Source organism: Rutilus rutilus (genome assembly GCF_951802725.1).
Source record: "Rutilus rutilus genome assembly, chromosome: 15".
Taxonomy (NCBI): Eukaryota; Metazoa; Chordata; class Actinopteri; order Cypriniformes; family Leuciscidae; genus Rutilus; species Rutilus rutilus.
The window spans coordinates 11968639-11994529 of NC_140220.1; the positions used below are offsets into that span (position 1 = coordinate 11968639).

General features: G+C 37.1%; 2 protein-coding genes across 2 annotated transcripts; one reads left to right on the forward strand and one right to left on the reverse strand.

The window, feature by feature from the left end:
* Nucleotides 1-6418: 6418 nt before the first annotated feature.
* On the forward strand, nucleotides 6419-20543 carry adgrf3b (adhesion G protein-coupled receptor F3b). Its single transcript, XM_084432231.1, has 15 exons — nucleotides 6419-6553; nucleotides 6696-6851; nucleotides 6954-7003; nucleotides 12162-12220; nucleotides 12401-12537; nucleotides 12636-12854; nucleotides 12937-13173; nucleotides 14714-14860; nucleotides 14985-15184; nucleotides 15289-15468; nucleotides 17805-19121; nucleotides 19222-19263; nucleotides 19346-19378; nucleotides 19589-19661; nucleotides 19887-20543. The coding sequence occupies exons 1-14, from the start codon at nucleotides 6445-6447 to the stop codon at nucleotides 19631-19633; spliced, it is 2931 nt and encodes a 976-aa protein (XP_084288357.1). The 5' UTR covers nucleotides 6419-6444; the 3' UTR covers nucleotides 19634-19661; nucleotides 19887-20543.
* mep1a.2 (meprin A, alpha (PABA peptide hydrolase), tandem duplicate 2) lies at nucleotides 19981-25514 on the reverse strand. The gene is made up of 14 exons (XM_084432232.1): nucleotides 25377-25514; nucleotides 25228-25252; nucleotides 25080-25133; nucleotides 24891-24931; nucleotides 24703-24778; nucleotides 24503-24620; nucleotides 24245-24420; nucleotides 23880-24101; nucleotides 23607-23753; nucleotides 22663-22878; nucleotides 21550-21996; nucleotides 21151-21318; nucleotides 20858-21044; nucleotides 19981-20732 (listed from the first exon to the last, which is right to left on the reverse strand). The coding sequence occupies exons 1-14, from the start codon at nucleotides 25425-25427 to the stop codon at nucleotides 20582-20584; spliced, it is 2079 nt and encodes a 692-aa protein (XP_084288358.1). The 5' UTR covers nucleotides 25428-25514; the 3' UTR covers nucleotides 19981-20581.
* Nucleotides 25515-25891: the final 377 nt, after the last annotated feature.

The following is a 25891-nucleotide window of genomic DNA, read 5'->3' on the forward strand; positions in this document are numbered from 1 at the left end:
GGAGTGCCTGCAACCCCTTCAGCCGTGACTTATTCACGATACAGCACTAGCCTCGAGTACCTTATTGCTTTATAAAACGGTTACCACACAATACAAATATTAAAGCCAAAAAAAAATGTATCAATGCAACTTTCATGAAGTAAAATCACTAAAAGCCTTCCTTCCACTGGAAAAAATAGTCCCTGACTGTAAACAGCAACAGAAGTTACATACATTATTTCACCATTAGATAGTGACAAAGACTGTCCTTATAAGTAAGTCAGTAGAGAAGACTTTTATATTGAAAGGACTCAAACTTGTGAACACGGAAAAGCAAGATGCAACTGACAAATGACTAGGGCACGGTAAAACCCCTTAACTGTCAACTGACAAATGACTAGCTTAACTGGTAAATGGACAAGATATCACAGCAGACATTCAAACTGATTTTTTTATATGAATATAGGACTGACCTGAAATAAAATGTTATATCTACTGTAAATGCAGGTACACTCGCTTACTCGATCTCTCACAATACTCTACTCTAGCTTCAGTGAACAATATCAATGAGAACAAACATATGTTTACGTTGCTAAGAGTGGTTGCTAGGGGTGCTGTGTAGTGATACAAGGCGTTTCTCAATGTCAAGGACGGATCCTCGGAAGCCAGAATTTTGAGGATGCTACGTCATCGACATCCGTCGAAGGACTGTTCCAATGTTGAGGATCCTCGGAATTTCCACCAAGGACTGAGTCCTTCGTTCGAAAAATATCCCATATACAGGAAAGGATGCATATGTGTAGCCTTCGCGCTCTTCGCGCTCTCAAATCACCCACAATCCTATGCGCGCAGCTTTGCTATCTTGTTAAAAAAATTCAAAATGTTGGACGTTAACGGAGTTGGAGCGTTAACGGATCAATATGCTTTCAAATGTAAATATATTTACGTTACCAAACATTTGTTTTAAAAAATAATTACATCCATTATGTTATGGGTCAAATTGACCCGCACTGTTTAAACACACTTAACAGTCAAATAATCAATATGATTAAAAATGAGTTTATTGATTTAAAAACGATTATATTGCCTGAGTGAACAGAACTGCGTCCATAGCAACGCTCTGTTTTTCATTTTCACTGACGTAATGACGCACTGACGTGCACTTGCTAGCCTGTTCCATTTACGTGTTCTCCGAATGCTAAAGAGGAACCTCGCCTAGCCTCTGAAGGAAGTGACTTGGAAGGACCAGTCCTGCCAAGGAAGTATCCTTGACATTGAGAAACACCTACAGAGTGCGGTCATAGCCGTGTTTTATCGTGACTAAAATTGGCCACAGCTGTTGACCACAGCTATTGACCAATCAGAATCAAGGATTGGAACTAACTGTTTTATTATATATTTTAAGTAACATACAAATAATTATTTGCTGATGTGAACAACTTATCTAGAGCCAGCGTTTTCTCAACTACATCTTCAGACAGCTCCAGTGGCTCATTAAAGCAATAAGCCCCGCAAAGCCGTGATTTACAGTGAATTTAGAACAACTAAGGGGCGTTATTAGGCGTTGTTAGGCACGATGTTAGTTACTCCATAAAACGGTTACTCCATAAAAAAATTCTTATTAATATTTATTTTATTCATAAAATAAATACCAGCAACAAAAAATATAATGTTATAACACATTTATTCCTCCACCAAGCAATGTAGTTCCAAAGAGGTTGCCAAGCAACACATGCAGCAACAAAGAATCACAAATGGCAATTGCGCAGTAATACTAATGTAATGCGGTCACAGGTGTATGTTTGTTGAGTAATTTACAACTGCTTCAAACACGGCTCAACCAATCAGAATCAAACGGAACTATCTGTTTTATAAAATACTTTTATGAATGCATAATCAACTATTAACTATAGTCTACTTTATTAACCATCCTTCCAGCTTTTCCAAAAGCGCTTGTAAACTAGTATAAAATGTATAGGTAGACTGCATTGAAGAAATGTACAGATTTTATATTTATAATAATGGTGTGATTGGATGGGTCTAGACTCTAGAGATTTGCTATCTAGTTAATGTCATTGCATTTATTAATAAAACTTTGCATTTTACAGCTTCACCAATAATGAAATGCCAATTTATTTAACATTTACTTGTAGTTGTTTTCTTAAGCCTGGCAGTAAGGATATGCACGCGGGTGGCAACATTGGACAAGCTACAGCCTTTTTCCCCTCATAGGCTTGAGGTGCCCCTAGGGTACCAGGTAGGGTACTGCATATGGGCAGAATGGAGGAAGGATATAAATTAATGGTGTGATGGATTTTTTAATTAATCAACTTAAATTAATCAACTAACATTTGTTTTTCTTGCAGTAACAACATTCATATGCTTTTAAATGTTTCCAAACTCTTTGGGGAAACCTTGTGACTTTGATTGTGTGTGTGTGTGTGTGTGTGTGTGTGTGTGTGTGTGTGTGTGTGTGTGTGTGTGTGTGTGTGTGTGTGTGTGTGTGTGTGTGTGTGTGTGTGTGTGTGTGTGTGTGTGTGTGTGTGTGTGTGTGTGTGTGTGTGTGTGTGTGTGTGTGTGTGTGTGTGTGTGTGTGTGTATGTGTGTATATAAATAACAATTAGGGGAAGTGAAACTAGACAGATGACTAGTTCTCAAACCTTTTGATACGTAATCACAAAATCAGAGTTTGCTTGTGCCAGTGACAGAGGGAAAAGGTTGGGGCTTTTGAACCAATTGAACCAATCATATTGAAGGTGACATGTTTAGTCACGATAATCTTATTTGTTGTCTCGATTCTATCAAAACTGTTGTATCCGTGTTTTCTGGTGGGATTCTCAATGGAATTTGTCTGAGATCCTCCGGCCTTGCTTCTTGGGACAGATTCCCTGAGAACTGCTCGGGAAGATCTCATGGCCGTAATTAAAGCATTTAAAGGGCATTTGCTGAAGTCTGTTTGTCGATTATTCCTGCGCAGGAAGCTAGTTTAAGAAGTAAGCTAGTTTAGGGGAACAAGTTAGTTAGGTGACTATTATTGAACGGGGACGTCGATTTGTAGACGAGACCCAGATAGACTAAACGTCGACAGTAGACGTTCGGGGACGTTGATTTGTAGACGAGATTTGTTAGGTTTAGGGAAAAATCTACCACAATGGATATCAGTAAAACTTTCTTTAATCACTACAGATCCACTCCAGATCCACTCCAGGTCTTCACATTCACACGCAGCTAGTGATCCAACACTCGAGTTCATTTCCATCATGTTCACAATATTTTTACATTTTTTACATACAAAATTTTACATTTCAGTCATGAAAACTTGAAGTTTGTTTTTAAAAACAAGTGAGCAAAATAAAATGTTACTATTTCCCCAATAATTTAATTTTCTTGAAATAATGACTTATTCAAATTCATAGCTGCAGAATTCTTGGTAAAAATAGATATTTTTCCAAATTTATTTGATTTAGCTTCCTCTTAGTATGTCACTATGTAAAGCACCTGTGAATATTCAATACAGACTTTTCCTAGAGTGAGGAATTCCATGAAATTATAAAAATTTAGAATACAGAATTGTGAATAATTCTAAGTGCTTATATTGGTTACTATTGGTTAATTAGTCTACTTCCTTGACAGTCTCTGTTGTAATAAGCACCAATCCACAGCAAATTTGAATTTGAATATGACCACACATTTTCATATTCAATAGACACATTGCATATGTCTGCTATGTGCCTTTCATGTGTTTACACATTTAGAAGATGATCATTGCTGGATTAGCCTCTGGTTTGACATCAATAGGTTTCAGCATGTGGTCTTAATACACTAGTAAGGATGTAAATTGTGGTGCTGCCGGTTCGTTAAATACTGTGGCTGTGATGCACCTAATGACTTCTTTTCAAAACACTCCCCCTCACAAGCTGAGAGCTAAAGTTGACTTCTGTTCAAGCATTGTTCTTATTCTTTAAGGTACAAGCTATTACTATGGTAAAAGCTGAGAGTTAAAACAGAAAAGAGATTTGTGTTAAAATAAATAAATAAATACATACAATAAATGAAGTGTTCATATAAGCAGATATTCTCATTTAGCTTTGTCACCTTAGAGTGTTGCGACTTTAAAATAGAATGCTACATTGCCTTTTTAACATTATAAATAGAACAGGAATAGAAAATTAAAGGAAAAATATGAATGATTTTACCTGGTTTCTTCAATGGAATTAAACCTGCATGTTTCCTCATTTTGAATGAGCATGCAAAACAGATACATTTCCATGGATGCTTATTTAACAAGCAAATACTTATGAAGAAAACAAGACACTAATTTGCAAGTGTGTTCCCTAACAATAAATCTTTTAAAACCTCAACTTTTATTACATTTTAACTAAATGTATGTAGTTATGTTGGAATTATACACATTAATAGTGGTACATGTTTATTATTATGCTTTTAATTCACTTATAATAATTGTTAATCGCCTTTCATAACATTACACAACAGTCTAGATTGATGTTCTCCACAACAGCCAAATGATGAGGCTCAATGATTTCACCTCAGGCTGAATAAACATGGTCACTGTGTGTTACCACATATTACCATAGTCATGTGTGGGTTAGATGAGCTGGATGCGATAGTGGTCAGAATAACGGAGAAACATAACCATATCACCGGGGTTTCAAACAACAAATAAACAATATTTTTATATTAGTGTTAACATATGATAATATACAATTTAGTGCAAAGATCACTTTTCAGATTGGAATTGATCAAAATTCAGGGTTTTACTTTTACTTATAGTGTGCCGAAGTGGGCACTTTTAGTATATTTCCAATAAACAAAAAAGTTCATTTGAATTGTGTCTATATGTTCCACACAATTTGAAAGCCTGAAATGGAACAATTTTATACACCTCCCACCTGGTATTCAACATTCAGAAACAGCAGAACTTCTCTCTAAACATCTTATTTCTAAAAGTACTGCAGGTTTAAAGATGAAAATGATTATCTAAATCAGCCACAAATGACAATCTAACCAAACATTGTAGGACAAGGCAGGCATGCAGCTCTGAGCTACATTTGTTAGCCAAATCTCAATGGAAAGTCTAAAGCTATGACTATTGTGTGCTAACTTATCCAGGTGGCCTATGGACTTGGAGAATGTAAAATGCAAATGTGAGAGGGAGCTTTGTAAATCAATTTTCGCCACACCCACTGCATTTGTCAACTTTCCCTAATTCTCATTCAGCACCCCATTTCACTCAAGAAACTGGTTCTTCACAGGGAACATGTTATTAAGACAGATAGCATTGCTTAAAACTTGCTGATCCTCTCTTTTAAAATGCAGACTGTAAGGTCAGTATTTATTTATTTGTGGTTTGTATGTCCATATATTATTTTGTCTATTATAAAGGTACAGCAGCTAAATGCAATTATTAAAGGTATGGTGTAAAAAAAAAATATATATATATATCTCACAATATACATACTCTTATCTTACTATATAACCTATAATTTCGATGTTCATAGAATAATCAGTTTATCAAATCATTTTAATCCTTGTGTGTTTTTTTATCTTCATTGTTCAGCTTCTGTGACAATTATTGAAAGGAAATGTCACTTGTGAATGTATTTAGCTGGTGTTCTGAAAGGCAGCAATTAGCTTTGTTGAAGTTTTTTGCAGTTTTGTTGTTTTGATGATGTTTATTAAGTGAGAGATGACGTGGACAGTTTATAGTGCTATACTATATAGTTCGAATTTGAATAATAGATATTTGTGCAAACAATTTCACTAAAGTGCAGGGAAAGTTTTCACTTTTAAGTTTCTTTTAGAGGTAGGCATACATTTTGACTGTCTTTTAAAGAATTCAATGCAATCTCCCTAATAGGATCAAGACACTGTCTGGTGCAGGAATGCTGCTTTTTGCTGCACTGTTCATTTTTAGCCAGGTAAATTCATAAAGGAAATATACAAGATAACAGATTTTATCCTAAGTAAAACAAATAGTAATCGCCTGAATGCCACATACTGTATAACCACCCTCGAAATTTATATTTCCGCTAAACTGACTGATGATCATGGCATTAAATTAATTTTTAAACATCATAGTCATCATCTACAAACTGCTAATTTATTTAAATATATTGTCTCTGCTATATAATATTTTCTAACACATAAGAATCCCGTTCTTGTCATCACGCATCATGATCATTTGTTTACTAAAAAAAAAAAAAAAGCAGAAGCAGAACAAAATTACTGACTATCTTCTTCTTCTGTTACCCAACAGACTTCACATGTGGGTAAGTTTTAATTTCACCAGACACAGTCCTTTCCACATTAATAATAATTTAAAAAGTTGTTTTAAAATCCACAAACTATAAAGTTACATCAAACACAAATAAAATATGTAGCAAATTTATAATTTTGCATTTTATGTTTTCAGGGTCCATAGATGTGACCCATTGGGCAGAGGTCATGATTGAGGGGAATAAAACCTTAAATGTTGCAGACAATCTGCCTGGACTTATAGGAACCGTTCTAGATACAACAGGGGTAACTATCACAAATGCTGAAATTGCAGCAGGTAAGAGATGTATTCTTTTTCTGATGTTGATTGTATAATAAAGTCTATGTGAAATGTTCAGTATCATTAAACCAGCCTGCCAGATTACATTTCAAAACAGAATAAATACGCTGTAAAGTCATTATGTGATCATGTGTTGTAGAGTGTGAGATAATTGGCCAAAATACAACATGCTGGTGTGGACCAGACTATGTTTGGAGCAATTTTGTGTGTGACTCTGTAAATAAATGCTGCAACGTGGATAAATGTGAGGCAAATATATCATACGTCACGCCTCTGTGTCTGCCCAAAGTGAATGGTAAGTTGTCATTTAAGTTAAAGTCAGTTAGACCATTCATAATTTGCACGAGTGCACCTCCAAACAACATTTATGATTGTTTCACTGCTGTGATCCGTATAGTTTCACTCATTGGCATGCTCACTGGTAGCTCCTCAACTGTCGAACCCATGGTACGTATGATTTCACTAACTCATTTAATAATTGATTACTTTTTCTGAAAAGCATATGTAAGCAGCTGCAGAAATGAATAGTATTATATTAAATATGTAAGGGAGAACGAACAGTCAGGCGGTCCTTATAGAGCCCCACAGGGCGATCAGGACGCCAACGTATTTGGATTTATTTTGCGGTATAGGCTAATGTCCGATCCACTGACTGTACGTTATCCTGCTTATTACACGGCTACTCTTCAAATAAATATAAGTGATCACAATGTTGGTTTGAGATGAAATTAGTGATATTGTTTTGGGCTATAATTCTACCACTATGAATAAAATAAAACGTAACGAGTACAACAACATGAATATTGTGTCAATATTATTAGTGATGGGCGCTTTCAAACACTAATTAAAGTTTCGAAACGTTTACAAATCTTTTCTTTGGTTCGGAGCTTGTGTCGAACTCGCCAAGTCACGTGATTTCAGCAAATGAGGCTTCACTATATCATACTGTTCGAACATTGGTTTCAAAACATTTCCAAATTCGGTTGATTTGCCACTAGATATGGTTTTATGCTGCCTTCACGTGCTATCAGAGTTATCGTAAATACGAGTTTCCTAGATAAAAATTGGACATGAACAACCTCTCAAATCTTATTTACCACTGGGAAGCTCAGGGATCATTTACCCAAGTTCCTTAGTTGGGCGTGCAATAAACTTTAAACATGGTGGAAGGGACAATTTTCGATAGGACATGAAAGCAGCATTAATCATATAGCCTCTGTATACACTGGTTCCACATTCGACCGCTCCAGACACGTTGACACATCCTCCATCTTGGAACGGTCAACATTTCAGATCCTGTCATTACTCGCAGTAAAAGATCAATGCGTTTTCAAAGATGCCACAACATTACGCAGACTCTGCTTGTAAAAAACGCAGAGATTTAAATTCCTGAAGAAATGGGATAACCTTTCACAGATGATAATGTGTTAGTTTGTGTTTTATTTCCCAAATTTTACAGGGTTTTTAAACTATGGTAACCAATATTTTTAGCAAATGCAGAATTATCTAACATTAATGATCAATTAAATCCTATGAAAATCATCTGCTGAAGTCTATTGTAGTCTATTCATACATGTGTATAAATACGGTTAAACTAAGTCAACTAGATTTTGAACGGTCACGAACTGGCTTTGACCATTGCAATATGGCGGACTGCTTACATATAGCGGCCCAAAGAAACAGACACTAATGGTTTTAACTGTTCTTGTAGGTTAATTTTTAACTAACTTTATGAATTTTAACGATTTAACTTATGCATGAACAATACAAAAAGGATAATCATATTTAATTGCTTCTAATTTAACTATTTTGCCAAGCAGACGCTGTATTAAACAGTACAAAGTATTGAATGAAAATGTCTCTGAAACATCAGTGTATTTGGCAAATATTGCATTTATTTCACTTCAGCTGTGCAAACATCGTCACTACGAGAAGCAGAAAGTGTCCGACTTTTTTCAGCTCCTCCCCGCCTGCACGCGGCAGGCCGGCAGCTCCCGCCGATCAAATTGGTGCATATACATCAAAGTATCGCGAGAGCGAATCTAAAGCTGCTTTATTTACATGGCATAAATGCAGCATTTTTATTTGTAGGTTACATTTCATAGACATTCATGAAAACATTTGCAGTTGGTTTGTGAAAGATGCCATTATACATGTTTGGCCTGAGTTTTCGTTGCATTTACACAGTTTTGAACATCATGTGCATGTGCCAGCATGTGTTGTTTCGAGTGATTCATTTTGCGAGGCAATTAGTAGGCCTACACTAGGGGCTGTTTACTAGCCTTACAAGCCGCCAGACCCACATCAAGAGGTGTGTTCGACATCGGCTGGGGCTGGATGTAACCGATCGGCGAGAGTAGCCGCGTGCAGGCGGGGAGGAGTTGAAAATGGAGACCTGGGCTGCGTTCAGCCCCGACAAAACCTTGCACAACGTTTTTTAAACAGAAACGGTGATGCGTTGAACACACTGTTCTGATGACGCAAGAGTTGCAACTATGGCAGCTGAGAAGGCCATTCTTTGTGTTCTTTGTGAAGAATTTTCGGAGCCTGATGAAGTCGGTATAAATATGTGTTTAATAGGCTACTACAAAATATGCCCGATGTTACAGTTACTGCACTTGCCGCCCAGAACAAAAGAGAACATCCCAATCGAGTGAAGGGATTTGTGGAAACTGAAATGGAAGCACACATCTTACCTAATTCAGACTAAAACACATCTATTTAGCCTCACATACTGACTTTATTTGTAGGTACTGTTTTAATACCCTGTATTTTCTTTCTCATTTTTAGGAAAAGCACTTAATTACCATTGTTTATTTCTATACCAATACACTTGCAATGAAGCTAAAAATATAAACAACTACATCATTATGTTGATATCTATATTTTTTACAATAAAACTTCCGACAAACATGTCTTCTAATATCCTCAGTTTTTGCGTATACCGAGCTGCATCAAACACATTTGTAAATTACTTTCCTTGAACCCATTGTGCGAGTTCACTTTAATACCACATGCTTTATATACATGTTGCTGCTGATTGGACTGCAGTTCTGACACACCCACCAAACAAGAGAAAACGTATCTCAAACCCCGTTGCACACCGGTGCACGCCGTTTCCAGGAAACATGACGTTCAACCCGTAAACCGTAGCAAAACGTTGCGCACCGTTTTGAACTTGAACATGCCCCTGAAGTCCGACACTTTCTGGTTCCCCTAGTGACCGCTCACGTGGTGTTTGCATACTTTACCACAGCAGAAGTGAAATAAATGCAATATTTGCCAAATAATACACAGATGTTTCAGAGACATTTTCATTCAATACTTTATGTACTGCTTCACACAGCGTCTATTTGAACAAGAATAAAGTTCAACATAAGCTACTATCAATGAAGTGGAGTCTACGTTTTTTAATCAGTTTTAATTTGATAAACATGACACAATATAACACTGCAACTACAACTGTTTACTGTTATAAAAAAAACTGATTTGTGAGCTTTAGAGGAACTAAAGGTGTTAGAATAAACACGAAACACACGTGATCGTTGTCATGCGGTGAATCCGGCCAATTGTGGAACAGCTGTGTTGTCATCAGGGGCACGTTCAAGTTCAAAACGTTGTGCAACGTTTTGTCGGGGCTGAACGCAGCCCAGAACTTGTGCAGCCCAGTGCAGACGCTCTTGAGAAGCTGCGCTGGCTGAGTTCTCCGGCTACTCTCGAATCGCTCTCGCGGTACTTTGATGGCATACGTCACAGTCACGTGGCGTCGGCGCTGTATCAAGTCGGACAAAATTTCTAACCGGCATGCACTGCTTCAAGTCAGCCGCCGATCGGTCTGTGCAGAGCTGCATGAAGTCGAACAAGACTAAGATGTTGGGTCTGGGAACACACCATTGGCAGGGCTCAATCCGAGGGGCGAGATAAACGGTTGTCTATCAAATTCCATCTGCACGCTATAGGATAGCGCAACAACCAACCAGAGCAGTTTACCACCAGCGGAGCTACAGTGCTATGCATAAGTTTAGACACCCATGCTAAAGTTGACTAAAAAGAGGAATAAAAAATCATCTTTTGGAAATTGAACTTAATGCCTTAATTTAAAAAATTTGGAAAAATCCAACCTTTAAGGACACCAATTTTCTTTGTGAATGAATAATGTATCGTAAATAAATAAATGTTCTTCCTTAAAATACAGGGTGCATAAGTTTGGACACCCCATGTTAAATTCCCATAGAGGCAGGCAGATTTTTATTTTTATATTTTATTTTATTTTTTGTTTAGGATACTATGCATCCTGATAAAGTTCCCTTGGCCTTTGGAATTAAAATAGCCCCACATCATCACATAGCCTTCACCATACCTAGAGATTGGCATGGGGTACTTTCCATAAGATCATCTCTCAATGCAAATCAAACTAGCTATTAGGCTAACTGAAATAAAACCATGCCAATCTCTAGGTATGGTGAAGGCTATGTGATGATGTGGGGCTATTTTAATTCCAAAGGCCAAGGGAACTTTATCAGGATGCATAGTATCCTGGATCCATGAAGTAACTGACCTTTAAAAATAAAAATCTGCCTGCCTCTATGGGAATTTAACATAGGGGTGTCCAAACTTATGCACCCTGTATTTTAAGGAAGAACATTTATTTATTTACGATACATTATTCATTCACAAAGAAAATTGGTGTCCTTAAAGGTTGGATTTTTCCTAATTTTTTTAATTAAGGCATTAAGTTCAGTTTCCAAAAGATGATTTTTTATTCCTCTTTTTAGTCAACTTTAGTATGGGTGTCTAAACTTATGCATAGCACTGTAGTTGATAGCCGTATCCGGTCGGCAAAACTCCGAACAAATCTTCCTTTTTTAAGAATGACTTCAGTGCCGTTCTTTGTTCTTTTCTCAAAGAAAAACTTAACTCCAAGTCTTCCAGAGTCGCAGCCAAAGCCGATTCGAAAGACCCATCTTCTTTGTTTCAAGTAGCAGGGAATTCATGCGGAACTGTCGCAACTCTGCCGTCATTATGTTAAGCCCGCCCACCAACTCGATGTGATTGGCATAGAGTTTGGTTTTTCCAGCTCGCAAACCAACGGAGAGTTGCTATGACCTTGGCTGCAAATTACATTTGCTACCGCTAGAGTGCGTCTAGATTTCTAGGCTAGCTGTTTACACAACACTATTTTCAATTAAAAACGGAAGATATTTAAGCGCTTTTAATTCAGAGTTTGTAACGCTTCGGTTCTCCAGTCACCAAATATTATAACCTATTAACTGACGTTTTCTGATGGCATTTACAATACAGTCGATTACCGAGACACAGGGAAGCACCAGACAGAATTTGAATGAAACAGAGCAGGAGTAGTGCGGGTTTCAGTGATGAGCTGACTGATAGCCTATAGAGAGCGTTGGCACGGACGAGTATTTGAAAGTATCTACCGCTGGATGGCGCCATGAACTTGACAGAATCAAATATTCCAGAGAGCCATGTACTAAAGTAATATATCTCTTGTCTTTACTGAAAAGATTTTGAAACACGAATGCAGAGTAGCTATTTATTCAATTATGACAAATCTCTTACTCATCATTCTAACCCATTTGCTTTTCAGCTGCTGAATGCGTTTAATGTGCTAAATGCCTTCAACTCGTTGACCATGCAAGGCAGCCTGTGAGATATTTTTCTCATAATTTTTATTTCATTTTACATTTTTATTTTATTATTTGAAAGTAAATCAAGTAATAATAACCACTTGAAATACTCTGTTATTTTCATTTCTTCATTTGATAACAACTAGCTTGCAATAGTTTTTGTAACCAAGAAACTAATGTTTCCGCTCTTTTGTCACAGTCTCACAGGGTCATTTACATACGCTCACAATTTCACAGTGTCTCTCAGTTCTGTGTTTGCCACCTCCAAAGTTCAAAGCATAATTGCTACAATATTGATGGATCCAACCATTTACAGTCTCAATGTTAAGTCTCTAGGTAAAACACTGCAATCACACCAATATTTTCATCACTTGTTCTATCTATGCATTCCTACCAATCTTTTCACCATCACAGTATTTGATTATAATTTACAGGAATGGTATTCATAGAGGCACCTACAGGAAAAGTGTGTTATAATTCAAGACAACAGCTGAACTGTACCAGTATAGAGGCTATGAGCAAGTGTGTGTGGCAGATGTCAAGAGGTGAAGAAGTGCCATTGATTCTGGGACCAGGGAGTGAAATAATGCTGTCAGATACTTGTACAGAAACATCAACAGTCGCACTTCTGAAGACAAGTGGATTCTGGTCAGGTGTGTTGGTCAATGCAATCATGTGTGAAACAGGGACAACAATTTACATTATTCTGACTTTTGTCATTTTTTGATATTCCAGGAATATACAGCTGCCTTTTTGTCAGCGGGAACATAGCTCACATGGCCATGGCACCTATTCAAATTGCACTGCTGCCAGAAACGATTAATGTGACAAGCAATCCACAAACTATAGATTGCTCTGAAGCATCATCCGCCACAGTAACCATCTCATGTTCCATCGACAGCAGTACTGAAACCTACATATCCCGGGTAAAACTCGGAAGTATAGAAAATAGTGCACCAATTATTACAGAAGGTAAAGCTGTAAATAAATTATCAATTTGTAATATATTATATATAAATCTTCTGTTTGATGGCACATGAAGCTGACTTTTATCTTTCATAGAGCAAATAATCAACTGAAGCTTCAAATCACATAAAGTTTATACTTATTCTATAAAATATATTTGACAGGTTTTAAAATCAAGCAGTTTACCAAGTAGCACAAATGTAAACATGTTCCAGGTCAAGCTTTGTTGAAATGTGTCTTAGCTCATCATTTGTGAAGTGCAAGCGATCAAAATCTGGCTTGCAGTGGCCCCAAAATGTATTTAGACGTATGTGTAATGATGTTTTATTACCAAAGTTTGGGAGGAGCACTTTCAGATAATTAACCTAATTAACATAGGAGGAGCTCATCCAGTCCACTCAATTAGCATCAGGAGGTATATACATGTGTGTATATATATATATATATATTATATGTATACATATACATATATATACAGCAGACGTACCTTTGTTCTTCGACAGTTTTCCAGCATCCCTCCACCATCCCATCTCCTCACTTCTAAATTCCTATCCCAACCTGGGATGGGGAGTACTCTGGGTTCAGGCCAAATATCGAGCTCGGGACAACACGCCAAATACGCATAACCTTTTTAGTCTATTTAATTATATGTAAGTGTGAACTTGTGAAATACTTTTAAATAAATGAATGTCTTTTCATTAGATGACAAAATATTAAACTAAGGGATATTTACATTTATTTATTATAAAACATGACAGCACAAGCATATTTTTTTCTAGAAAAACATATCAAGAAGACATTGGTTTTAAATGATATAATATAAAAAATATAGGCTACTTTACAAAAAAAAGTATTTGGACCACTGATCTATATAATGACTATATAGATCAGTGATTTGGACACTTTATGGTTGTCAAACTTGAACAATCAAATGTGATAAACTACATTTACAATCATCAAATTGAATGAAATCCATACATTTTGGAGTGTGTCCACATAGGCCTACATAATTCTACCTATGCTATCTTAAAATTTCCACTATGAATAAAATCGTCCACTAGGCCTACAATGGACAAAATAATCAACAAAGCAACAACACGAATATTGTGTCAATATTATTAGTGATGGGCGCTTTCAAAACACTACTGCTTGAAGCTTCAAAACATTTACAAATATTTTCTTTAGTTCGGAGCTTGTGTCGAACTCGCCAAGTCACGTGATTTCAGCCAATGAGGATGCACTATATCATACTGTTCGAACATTGGTTTCAAAACATTTCCAAATTCGGATGATTCGCCACTAGATATGGTTTTATGCTGCCTTCACGTACTATGAGAGTTATCGTAAATACGAGTTTCCTAGATAAAAATTGGATACGCCCTCTCAAGTCGTATTTACCACTGGGAAGATCAGGGATCATTTTGATACCCAAGTTCTTGAGTTGGGCGTGCCATAAACTTGGGCGTGTCCACATACACTGTTCACTGTTAATTTCAATTATCCATAACCTGCGAACACATTTAAAAATGTTACCCATGTTTTACAGAGCTCAGTGGTATAATCAAGTATAGAACAGAATTCCCTGTTAATTGTCTGGCAGAAGGCAAACCAAGTTCACTTGAGGCCAGTTGCACTTTTGAGAACACTTTGAATCAGCTGCAAAATCGCTCAATAAAAGTACCAATCATTTACCGTAAGTACTGAAAGTCATATTCTAATGCAAATGTATGCCATTCTACAAAAGACTGGTAATGTAAAAAAAAAAAAAAACTAATGTTTGTATTTTTTTATTTTTGTCTGTTTGTTTGTTTTTGTAGCCAGTGACCTGTTTTGTGCAGTGGAAGTAATCGAAGAGAGAACATGGCCAAAAACAAAGAATAATGAAACAGCTGTTATAGACTGTATTGCATCAGGGAGACAGGGCACAATGAAACGCAAATGCAATGGGAAAAAATGGGGTGAAGAAGTCTCTCTGTGTGTTAAAGCAGTCCTGAATAATTTAGCTTTGCAAGCAAAGGTATGCAAATATATAGACCTGACTGATTCTGAGTGACCTGACACAACTATGGCATGTGAAGTATGTCTTTAATGTGAAAATGTCTAATTTTTATGTCACTCCAGGATTTTGAAAAGGGACTTGGAGCAACACAAGAGGGCGCTCAGTTAATCTTTCAGAGTTTGAAAAACAACACATCCGAAGATGACGAGAACAGTTTTGGTGATGTCAAAACTGCAGTTAATGTTTTCCAAACTATGAAAAAGGCATCAGTAAACATGCCACTAGGCGAGAACCTTCTTGGAGTAAGCATTTAAACTATTTCACTCCCTTTTGACAGCTCACATTTTAAATCATTATATTATATAATTAATTCAAATAATACAAATTATTAGTTATTATAAAACAGTTAGTTCCCGTCCTTGATTCTGATTGGTCAATAGCTGTGTTTTATTCATGATAAAACACGGCTATGACCATAGATATCATATAATAAAGGCTAGATGTCTTACGGCGGAGTCACTTCCGGCATCACCGGCGGCCATCTTACCACAGGGAAGCTGTGAATTAAGGTGAGTGATCAGCGCGCACACAAATCCTCTTATCTCGCTGAAATCTTGACGGATTTACAAACGGTTTGGTTTCTTACAAACGTTATTAACGTGGCTATAATTCTTTCATATGGAAGTCCATTGTTAGAATTATTCATATGTATGCAGTGTCATAACTACATCTCTGACGTTTATAACAAACCAAACCGTTTGAAAATCGTTTGAAAATTGAGCAAGTTATGGTTATTTAAAAGTACATGCACCATGTTACTAGTGAGCGAGCACCCTGTGGTAAGATGGCCGCCGTGTGCGGACGCCGACCTCCATTGGCCAGCAGCGCGGACGAGACATCTAGCCTTTATTATATGATATCTATGGCTATGACCGCTTCACCCAACGGTTCTATGTATCACTACACAACACCCCTAGCAACCACTCTTAGCAACGTAAACGTATGTTCTCAATGATATTGTAATTTGTTCATTGAAGCTTATCCACCTTATTCTGCTCAGTCTAAACAATGCGCGCTGCCATGACGACGACTCTGGTTGCCTACTTCCGGTTCGTAGCGCTTGACCTGTACTAGCAGCGAGAGAATGAGTTCAAGCTCCTCATGTGCTGTTGTTGTTTGTTTTAACAATTCAAATTAGATTTCAAACTTTTTAGAAACTGAGTGTTATAGGTCAGTGCTATATTCGTAATAAAACATCCGTGTGAATGTCCGCAGCAATATATTGTCCTTTTAACAGTTAGGCTAGTCATTTGTCAGTTGCGTCTTGCTTCTCCGTGTGCACAAGTTTCAGTCCTTTCAATATAAAAGTCTTCTCTACTGACTGACTCACTCATAAAGACAGTCTTTTCCGCCATCTAATGGCGAAATAATGTAACTGCTGTTGCTGTTCACGGTCTGGGACTATTTTTTCCAGCGAAAGGAAGGCTTTTAGTGATTTTACTTCCTGAAAGTTGTATTGATACATATTTTTTGCCTTTAATATTTGCATTGTGTGGTAACCATTTTATAAAGCAATAAGGTACTCAAGGCTAGTGCTGTATCATGAATAAGTTAGGGCTGAAAGGGTTGCTGGCACTCAGCGAACGATACAGCACAGCCTCTTGAGTCTTTTTATTGCTTACTTAATTATCAATGAATATAAAAAATAAATATAAAAAATTCGATATAAAAAAAAAAATATTACTAGAATTCTTCATTACATTTTCAATATAATATAACATTTAGAAAATTGGAGGTACCCATATTGAGAGCTACATCTTCAGGTTCTGATCATGTTAAAGTCTGAAATGTAACTCAGACTGTAACATTATCAAAATGTTTGTATACTTTGAACAACACGTTCTCACACCCATCTCGTCACATATTGATGCTTGGTCAGAACCCCTCTGCATAAGTTTTTAATGCACAGGGTACCCCTTTAGCGTAATTTTTCGACCCACAGGGTACTCCATTGCTTTCAGTTGTTTGCCTTGTGCGTCAGATATAGAACACATAGTTCTTTGCATTTGTAAAATCTATGGCATGATCTAGCCTACGGGGGATGGAGACGATGATCGTTTTTGAGACTTTTCTTCACACAAATCAATCGTTTGGCCTCGGAACACTTGGAATATTTGTACTTTTTGAATAAATTGTGCCTATTGTCGTATCTGCCTGTGTTTTATATCATATAATATACAAATGAGTAGGTTTAGGTGTAGGGTTTGGTTTGGTTACGTGTTCAAACTTGTCTAAATAGTGTAAATAAAATAAATCAATAAATGTAAATAAATGATGCTGGCTGATTAAATTGAGAATCACACTCCAACATGTCATAATGGCAAAATTATAACCCAATTCATCATGACACTAAAATTCCATGCCCAACGCATCTGTGTATGATGCCAAAGATTACTCATTGAAAGCAATGGAGTAACGTTACCCTGCACGTCAAAAAATTACGCTAAAGGGCTACCCTGTGCGTTAAAAAATTACGCTGAAGGGTCCTGACCAAGCGTCAATGTGTGACAGGCTCGGAGTGAAAATGTGTTGCTTTGAGAAATTTGCTGTTTCAGTAGAAAATCTGTTCTCTTTGTAGGATTTCATTGAATCAGCCAGCAGCATGTTGAACGTAACCTGGAATGGGGGAGAAGAGGAAGAGAGCAGTTCACTGGCCTCACAATATCTGTCATCCGTAGAAGGCCTTGTAAAAAGCATCAGAATAAACGCCAGTGAGGGCTACAACTCCTCAAACATCCAGCTTCAGATCTGCCGAAGTGGCACCACTTGCAACAAAACCGTTTTCAACGTGGAAGTTGAGTTGAACGCAACAGCAGATATGGTGAAAACAGTAGGATTACAGAGCTTGGCCAACCGCTTGCCAAAATTGGGTTATGAGAACTCATTGTTTCCTAGCATAGTCGTATCCAGCACAGTTGAGAACAACACTCAGCCTTCGGTGAACATCAGACTGGCTTTTCCAAATGATGAGGGCAGCAGTGCCACGATGCAATGCGTGTTTTGGAACGTCTCGGAGGAGAGATGGTCAGACGAAGGTTGCAATTATGTTCAAGGTCCCGGGAACACCGCCTACTGTGAATGCAACCATCTCACCTCCTTCTCCATGCTCATGTCCAAGCATGCAGTAAGCATGCCTTTTCTAGATCAGCTCACGTACATCGGACTGGGAATCTCCATATGCTCTCTCATCGTCTATATCATCATCGAGTGTTTGGTCTGGAGCGCCGTAGTTAAATCCAGCCTCTCTCACTTCCGGCACACTTCTCTCCTCAACATCTCACTGTGTCTGCTTTTGGCCGACTGTAGCTTCTTAGCTTCCTCTTTCCCATCAATCCTAAATGAAACCTTGTGCCTTGTTTTGGTGGTGATGAAGCATTACTTCTTCCTGGCGATGTTCTTTTGGATGCTGTGTCTGAGTGTCATGTTGGTCCACCAGCTCATTTTCGTCTTCAGCCACATTGGGAAAAAGATGTACATGATCCTCGGATTCACCATCGGCTATGTTTGTCCAACAGTGACTGTGGCGGTCACATACGTGTACTATGATCAAGCAACTGACATCCCGTATTACAGCTCGAAAACATGCTGGCTTACCTATCAGTCAACCATGCAAGGATCCATCCACGCATTTCTCTTTCCAGTTGGGACCATCGTGCTGGTGAACGTGGCTTCCATGGTGGTGGTCATTGCGACGGTTTTAAAGCCGTCTGGAGCTGAGACCAACAAAAAGGGGGACAAAGATGCAGCAAAAAGCATAATCAAAGTGATTATCTTTCTCACACCTGTTTTTGGTGGGACTTGGATTCTGGGACTTTTAGTGTTTCTGATGGACGACTTTACACAGTTTACTACATACTTAGTGCATTACGCATTCACCATAGTCAACTCCCTGCAGGTATTCCCATCTCTAAACGGAAATTATTACACTTTAAATAGTATGACATATATATTGAATCATTTATACCTTATGCCTCTGTATCATTTATACCTTCTAGGGCTTCTTCATCTTGTTGACAGGATGTTTTGCAGAAAAAAGGGTATGCATTTAATTGACATTGAAGATGTTTAGTACAGTTAGGACCACAGGACACTTACCTGTTTTTCTTTTTTTTTCTACAGGTCCGAGATGAAATATTAAAAATAGTTCTGGGGGTAAGTTCTGGGGAAGCCGTGTTAAAAAAAAATCAAATGCCATGCCACAGCAAAGTTAGGAGAAAAAATATAATACAAATAATAATTGCAAAATGTAATGTTAAAATAAAATAATACTATTTTAAATATTATTTAATTATTAAATAATAAATAATATTTAAATAACATTATGAAACATAACATTATAACAACCCCCCCCTCCACCCACAGAAATCTGGAAAAGAACAAGGAACAGCAACATCTGTCGCAAAATAAATGATCCATTCAAATAAATGCACACAAGGTAAGTTTTTGATACAGCTTAATTCCCTTGTTTGATTGACAACCAGGAATTATTACGTAAGATTTAAGTCAAATCGCTTTTATTTATATAGGTAGCTTTTTATACAGATTGTTTTAAAACAGTTTTATAGGAAAATAACAATACGTTCATCAATTCAAAGGCAGCTAAATGACTTGAAGACAACATTTTCTTTAATAAAATTTCTGTTTCTGATTTGTATTGCAGAAGGAGCATGTAAAACATTATAGGACATTGATCCACCTCTGAACCCACAGCAGAAACAAAAAGAGGAGCAGAAGCACAACTGTTTGGTGAAGACCTAAAAGTTCTTTTTGTAAAGACTTAACATCTTTGAAACAAAGTATAGGCTGTGGTCGTCTCTTTTTACTTACTGCATAAACTTAGGAACAAACAACAAAAAAATATAATAGATGTTTGTGTTTGTGTTTTTAAAAGAACAATATAAAGTGCTGCTGTATATATGTAGCGATACCCAGATTGTTGTTGTCTTTATGAACAATCGTCCTATGAAAATGTCTATCTCTTTTAATGCAATGTAAAATGTGGTCACTTACCTTGGTTGTAATCTAATTAGTTTTAGCTCTGCTTCTATTTTGCCAAACATATGGAACTATGACATAATTTTCTGCTATTTAGTAATTCTGACAAAATATCTGATGAACCAATGATAATTGAACACATCTATGCACTCTTCTTGAGCTTTTTGGTTTTTCTCTTGTTAGACCGATTTACTTTTTTCGTGTAAAGGGATATGGAAAAAAAGAGAGATGAGATTGTTAATAACACAAGTTTTATTATGAATAAAAGATCTTGGGCATACTATTGTAAGATGGTTCATCAATAAAATACTTTGCTTATCACAGAGTGGTTATTCAGATGTCAAATATGATGAAATAGGTTTAGTTCTGCCTGTAGATCACCGCTATAATGGCAACAGTAAGAGCTACAGTTCCTGCAGCACCACCGATCAAAACTCCCAGAATTCCTCCATCAAAGTGCTGTTTCTCACAAGTGTCTCCTGTGTACACAATGGCCTGTCCAGAGACACACCTGCAGAAGACATATAACTGTCACCATATAAGCCACGCAAACGCAAGCATTTTTTCATTCTTAAACAACAAACTGTGGTTTTATAATTAAAAACGCTGAGATGACGGTCAGATAGGTTCACGAACCTGCATGTTGCTCTCCCCTGATGTATGACACAAGCTCCTCCATTACGGCAGGGGTTTGGCTGACATGGGTCGCTGATCGCTCGTGGCACCCGGACTTTTGGGCTCTCAAAGCTTTCTTCTGCAGGCTGGGGGTTGCTTGAGAGTTGGAGCTTGGTTGGAACTTCAGATTTGACAAGATGTGCCAAATCTGGTTGTTAAAGTAAAACACACTTTTAACAATTAACATTATCCAAATAGCTGTAACTACACTAATTATAGTGATGGGTGGAACAGTTCTGCATGATCAAAATTACCATCGAAATTAACAGTGATGATCAGGTCATCGTTCTTGAGGAAGTCACGCCTATGGAGCTGATCGTGTGAGATGAAAGTGGCCCAACCAAACTCTGGACCTCTGAAACAAAAACAGTTTTCGTCCCATTCTCCAGACGTAGATGGTTTACTCCACCGCATGTCAGCATCTAAGTGAGTGATTAATAGGGGTCATTAAATCATTCATAATTCCTTGATGCTGCAATGTGAAATCAAAGATGGATAGATGGATGGATGGACTGATAGATAGATAGATAGATAGATAGATAGATAGATAGATAGATAGATAGATAGATAGATAGATAGATAGATAGATAGATAGATAGATAGATAGATAGATAGATAGATAGATAGATAGATAGATAGACAGACAGACGCACCAGTGGTGAAGCTTCTGCTGTTAGACATTTGAAGTCGTGTGTCTGGATTTTGATCCATAGCCGTAATAGTGACCTGCCGATTCGCTGCAGGCCATTCTAATACAGCATCATTCTCACCAGCGAAGAGGTGAAAAGTGATCCCAACAAACTCTTCAGCGGAGTTATTCCTGCCATTTGGATACACATTAATTCCATAAGCGTAACCCTCAGAGTTGTAAAAACGAGCACTCTGAACTCTGTCACCCTGTGGGATAGTATTAAGGAGGCTGGTGAAGTTCTGAATCCTCCAGACAGCATTTGGGCATGATGTCTCAGTCAGAGTAATGTCATCTATAAAGATCCCTCCTGATGTTTTGTTGGAGCCAACAATACCCTGGAAGAAGTACCGGAACTTTTCCTCAACATTTAGAGTGACGTGTGCAATCTTCCATGACTCATCCCCATCCCCTAAAGAAATCAAAGAGGTGCACAGTATTCAATATCTAATACATAATCATAGTAGGCTATCAGAAGAGATATTTTGAGTCAATTGTCAGTAGTCAAGACAAATCAGTTGTTTGCACACAGCAGCTTTATAGAAAAACATGATGTTAATGTTTATAATATCTTAATATCTTCATGCTCTGGTTGCTTTTAGCAGTTTAGAGCTGGGCATTAATATAGTTATATTTTGCGACTAAATTAAAAAAAATTACAGCTGAGATTTGATATATATACAAATATACAGATTGTACAAATTGTTCAGATATACTGAACAAAATTATAAACACAACACTATTGTTTTTGCCCTCAATTTTCATGAGCTGAACTCAAAAAGATCTAAGACTTTTTCTATGCACACAAAAGGCCTATTTCTCTCAAATATTTGTTCACAAATCTGTCTAAATCTGTGTTAGTGAGCACTTCTCCTTTGCCGAGATAATCCATCCACCTCACAGGTGGCATATCAAGATGCTGATTAAACAGTATGTCTAAAATGTGCAGCAAAAAAAATGGGGGCAAAAACGTTGCGTTTATAATTTTGTTCAGTGTATATATATATATATATATATATATATAAATGTTTGTGTGTGTGTGTGAGTGCATATACAGTAACGTTTGGCCGTAGCTGACCTGTGATTGTGTGAACTTTTTTGATTTTGTGAACAGTGCCAGTTCCATCATCCCTTTTGACCCAAATGATGAGCTGGTCACTAGAGTCTCCAGTCATCTTGTAGAAGAACTCAAGGCACTGCTGGTTTCTCTTGGGGTAAAGAATCCGTGACTCCAACAAAGCACTGTGTCCCTTAGCCTTGTTAGCGGTGTCAAACTTCATAAAATAGCCTGCATCTTATAAAAATAAAACATATGCAAAATGGCATTCAATGGCTATATATAATATATTGAATATTGTTGTCAAATAAGGAAATTCTAACTAGGTTATGAATACAGAAGAGAATTTATTCAAATTAAGAGTAACTTGTGATAGTCTTGGAAATCAGTCATGTTTTTCCACCAAATTACATCAAATTTGGGGCAGTCATGGCCTAATGGTTAGAGAGTCAGACTGGTAACCCAAAGGTTGCGGATTCGATTCTCCATACCGGCAGAAAATGACTGAGGTTCCCTTGAGCAAGGGAAGGTTTCCCCAATTGTTACCTGGGCACCGCAGCAAAAGGTTGCTGCTCACGGTTTGCTGTGTGTGTGTGTGTTCACTACTCACTGCTCACTGCTCCTAATGTGTGTACACTAACATGGAAGGGTTAAATTCAGAGTATGGGTTACCATACTTGGCCTTCACGTCATGTCACTTTAAATGTGTGTAAATCAAAAAGTTTGATTTCGCATCATGTAGCCTAAGGTTTTTTATTTTTATTTATTTTTTATATTAAATATATATATATATTATTGTTGAGCCCTGACGATGCTTTATTCTATAAACAAAAGTGTTTTGGGACTACGGATGGAAATTAGCATTGTGCTAAATCCGGCGTATTTACGTTCAACTTTGATTGTACGTTCATGAATATGCACTGTCCCATTTAAATAAATAAATTGAAGTGTTCAGCTGAAATTACCTCTGCAGTTTCCTGCAAGTGTGTGGTCCTTTACATCTGTAGAGCTCAATGTCTGGACCCAGTCAGCATCATCTTCATCATACTGAATCATTCCGCAAATGTTGATCTGCTCAAAGGCACATTGATCCAGAAGAGTGTGGGTTGCAGCTGAAAGAAACCAAGTTGATATGGCAATACTGCAAGTATGGAATGTTTTTTCAAGCACAAAATATGTCAAGCGCTGTTTGTAATGTTTGTAAGAGCCTGAGGCAATTGTTAAATATCAGAACTTACTGCATTCATACATGCGATTCAGTCTTTCCAGATCAAGAGCACTGAAGTCTAAGCGCTGTCCTATTACGTTATTGAAGGCAGGGATGGTAGTGGTTATGGTGGGAATATCAGGGTCCTTGTTGAAAGACAGAGGCCTGTAGTGCATGATGGACTCATAATCATAGGGCGTGTTCAAATCGGTTATAAAATCATCCTCATACTTATTGAAATTGTGCTCCTTTCCTGCACAAATGTGGATGACAAAAGGAAAGAGGCATTACATTTGTCCCTTCCTTCCCTATTTTTGCAATGCAAATCACAAATTTGCACGAAACTAAAAGAGAGATTCATGATGCACTTTTATAATAAAAATAAATGCAAATAACCTGGAATGATTTGATCCCACCAGATTTGAACATAGTCATCTCTGTCAGAGCGAGACTGTTCGTGGTAGAAACCCAGTGCATGGAGAAGTTCATGCTCTACAATGGCCTTGGTGTCACATCTGTCCCCTATGGAGACGTTCTGCCCATTCTTTAAATCTCCCACAAATGACCAACATCTGTAACAATGACAAAAACAAAACTGCAAAAGCAGGCTTACGATGCTTTTGGGAAAAGCAGACCAGGTTGATTTTTACTTACCCATCCAGCTTTGTGAAAGAAATATAGGTGCTCTCTCCTTCATAGGGCTTAAAGTCCACGCAAGACTTGAGACGATACATTTCAAATGCTTGAAGGATCACTCCTTTTGCATTAAGATCTAAACAAGTGAAGCTATATGAATATTCTCATCCTGGAATCAGTTTGTTGATTTTGCATTTGAAAATAATAAATAATCTCACCCAAACTATCTGTGAGTATGTATGGAATGGGAAACTCCCATCTTGCTTTTTCATCTAATATTGCATTTCTTCGTGGCTAAGATAAGAGTTCATTTTAGGAATTAAAATATTGAATAGAAAATATGATCAAATAAAAACAAAAGGCAGTAGAGGACAAAGGACATTTGGTTTTTAAAAGAAAGACTTACATCTCCAGCAATATCTCCTTCAAACAAATCTCTCTGGGAATCTGAAATGTTTCAATTAAATGGATAAATTCAGATCCTTTAAAATATATTTTTTTTCTCATGACAAACTGACAAATATATGTATAATAAGATTGTATTGCATGTAAAACACTTATGCTTGTATGGCAAACTGTTTGCTTTTATACAAACCTAAATTGATTTCAAGAATGTCCTCCCGTAATTCACCTGCATCTGCATCCTTGCCTAATATTTAATAAAGCATACAAACGTGTAAGAAGCTCTATGAAGATAAAAATTCTAATTGAACATGATCTTTAAAATGTTTAAAATATTGTACCATATTGTGTTGGAATAGCATGCACCTGCAAGATTGATTGATTATAGATTAGATTAATACATTTTCATTGGATGTGTTTGCTTTACAATAACTAAAAATGTCAAGAGGTTTTTACATTTAAAAATGAATAACAATAAAGTTTAAAATACCTTGAACATGAGAAGTACTATGAAGAGAATGATTCTCCAAACAGAGTCCATGTTAACTCCAGGAGACGACAACAGGGTTTAGCGCACTTACAAATATACCAATAAAGTCAGAGTTGGAGTAGAACTTTGATCTGAGAAGCACAGACAATTACCAGGTGAAATAACACACGTGGATGGACCAGTTAGTTAGTGGCCTGTCATGTGTATTGTGAAGTGTCTGTTTACTGCATGCATCAGCTCTTCTATATCTATCTTTATCTCTTTCTTCTTTATCTTTTTTTTTATCTTTATCCTTATTTATGATAACAGTATCAGGAATTAAATCTGTCAAAATGGATATATTTACATTGTGTCGCTCATAACATCTGATGAGCAAAGAAAAATGGGATTCAGACTTATTTAGATCATTTTTTAGCAGCAATGTTGTATTTAATGGGCTAAACTAAAAACTGAAATCTTCGAAAAATACGCATTGATTATGCTTGAAATGTTGTAGAAAATCATACAACTAAGTA

What these genes read in the sequence shown, in the direction of transcription:
- mep1a.2 (XM_084432232.1), bottom strand. Translation starts at nt 25,427, where the DNA reads ATGGACTCTGTTTGGAGAATCATTCTCTTCATAGTACTTCTCATGTTC. An exon ending in TCTTTCACAAAGCTGGATGG is followed by an intron (nt 24,421 to 24,502) that starts GTAAGTAAAAAT and finishes TCATTGTTACAG; the next exon opens with ATGTTGGTCATTTGTGGGAG. An exon ending in ACTTGCAGGAAACTGCAGAG is followed by an intron (nt 22,879 to 23,606) that starts GTAATTTCAGCT and finishes TATTTTTATAAG; the next exon opens with ATGCAGGCTATTTTATGAAG.
- adgrf3b (XM_084432231.1), top strand. Translation starts at nt 6,445, where the DNA reads ATGATTGAGGGGAATAAAACCTTAAATGTTGCAGACAATCTGCCTGGA. An exon ending in ATTTAGCTTTGCAAGCAAAG is followed by an intron (nt 15,185 to 15,288) that starts GTATGCAAATAT and finishes ATGTCACTCCAG; the next exon opens with GATTTTGAAAAGGGACTTGG. An exon ending in TAGGCGAGAACCTTCTTGGA is followed by an intron (nt 15,469 to 17,804) that starts GTAAGCATTTAA and finishes TTCTCTTTGTAG; the next exon opens with GATTTCATTGAATCAGCCAG.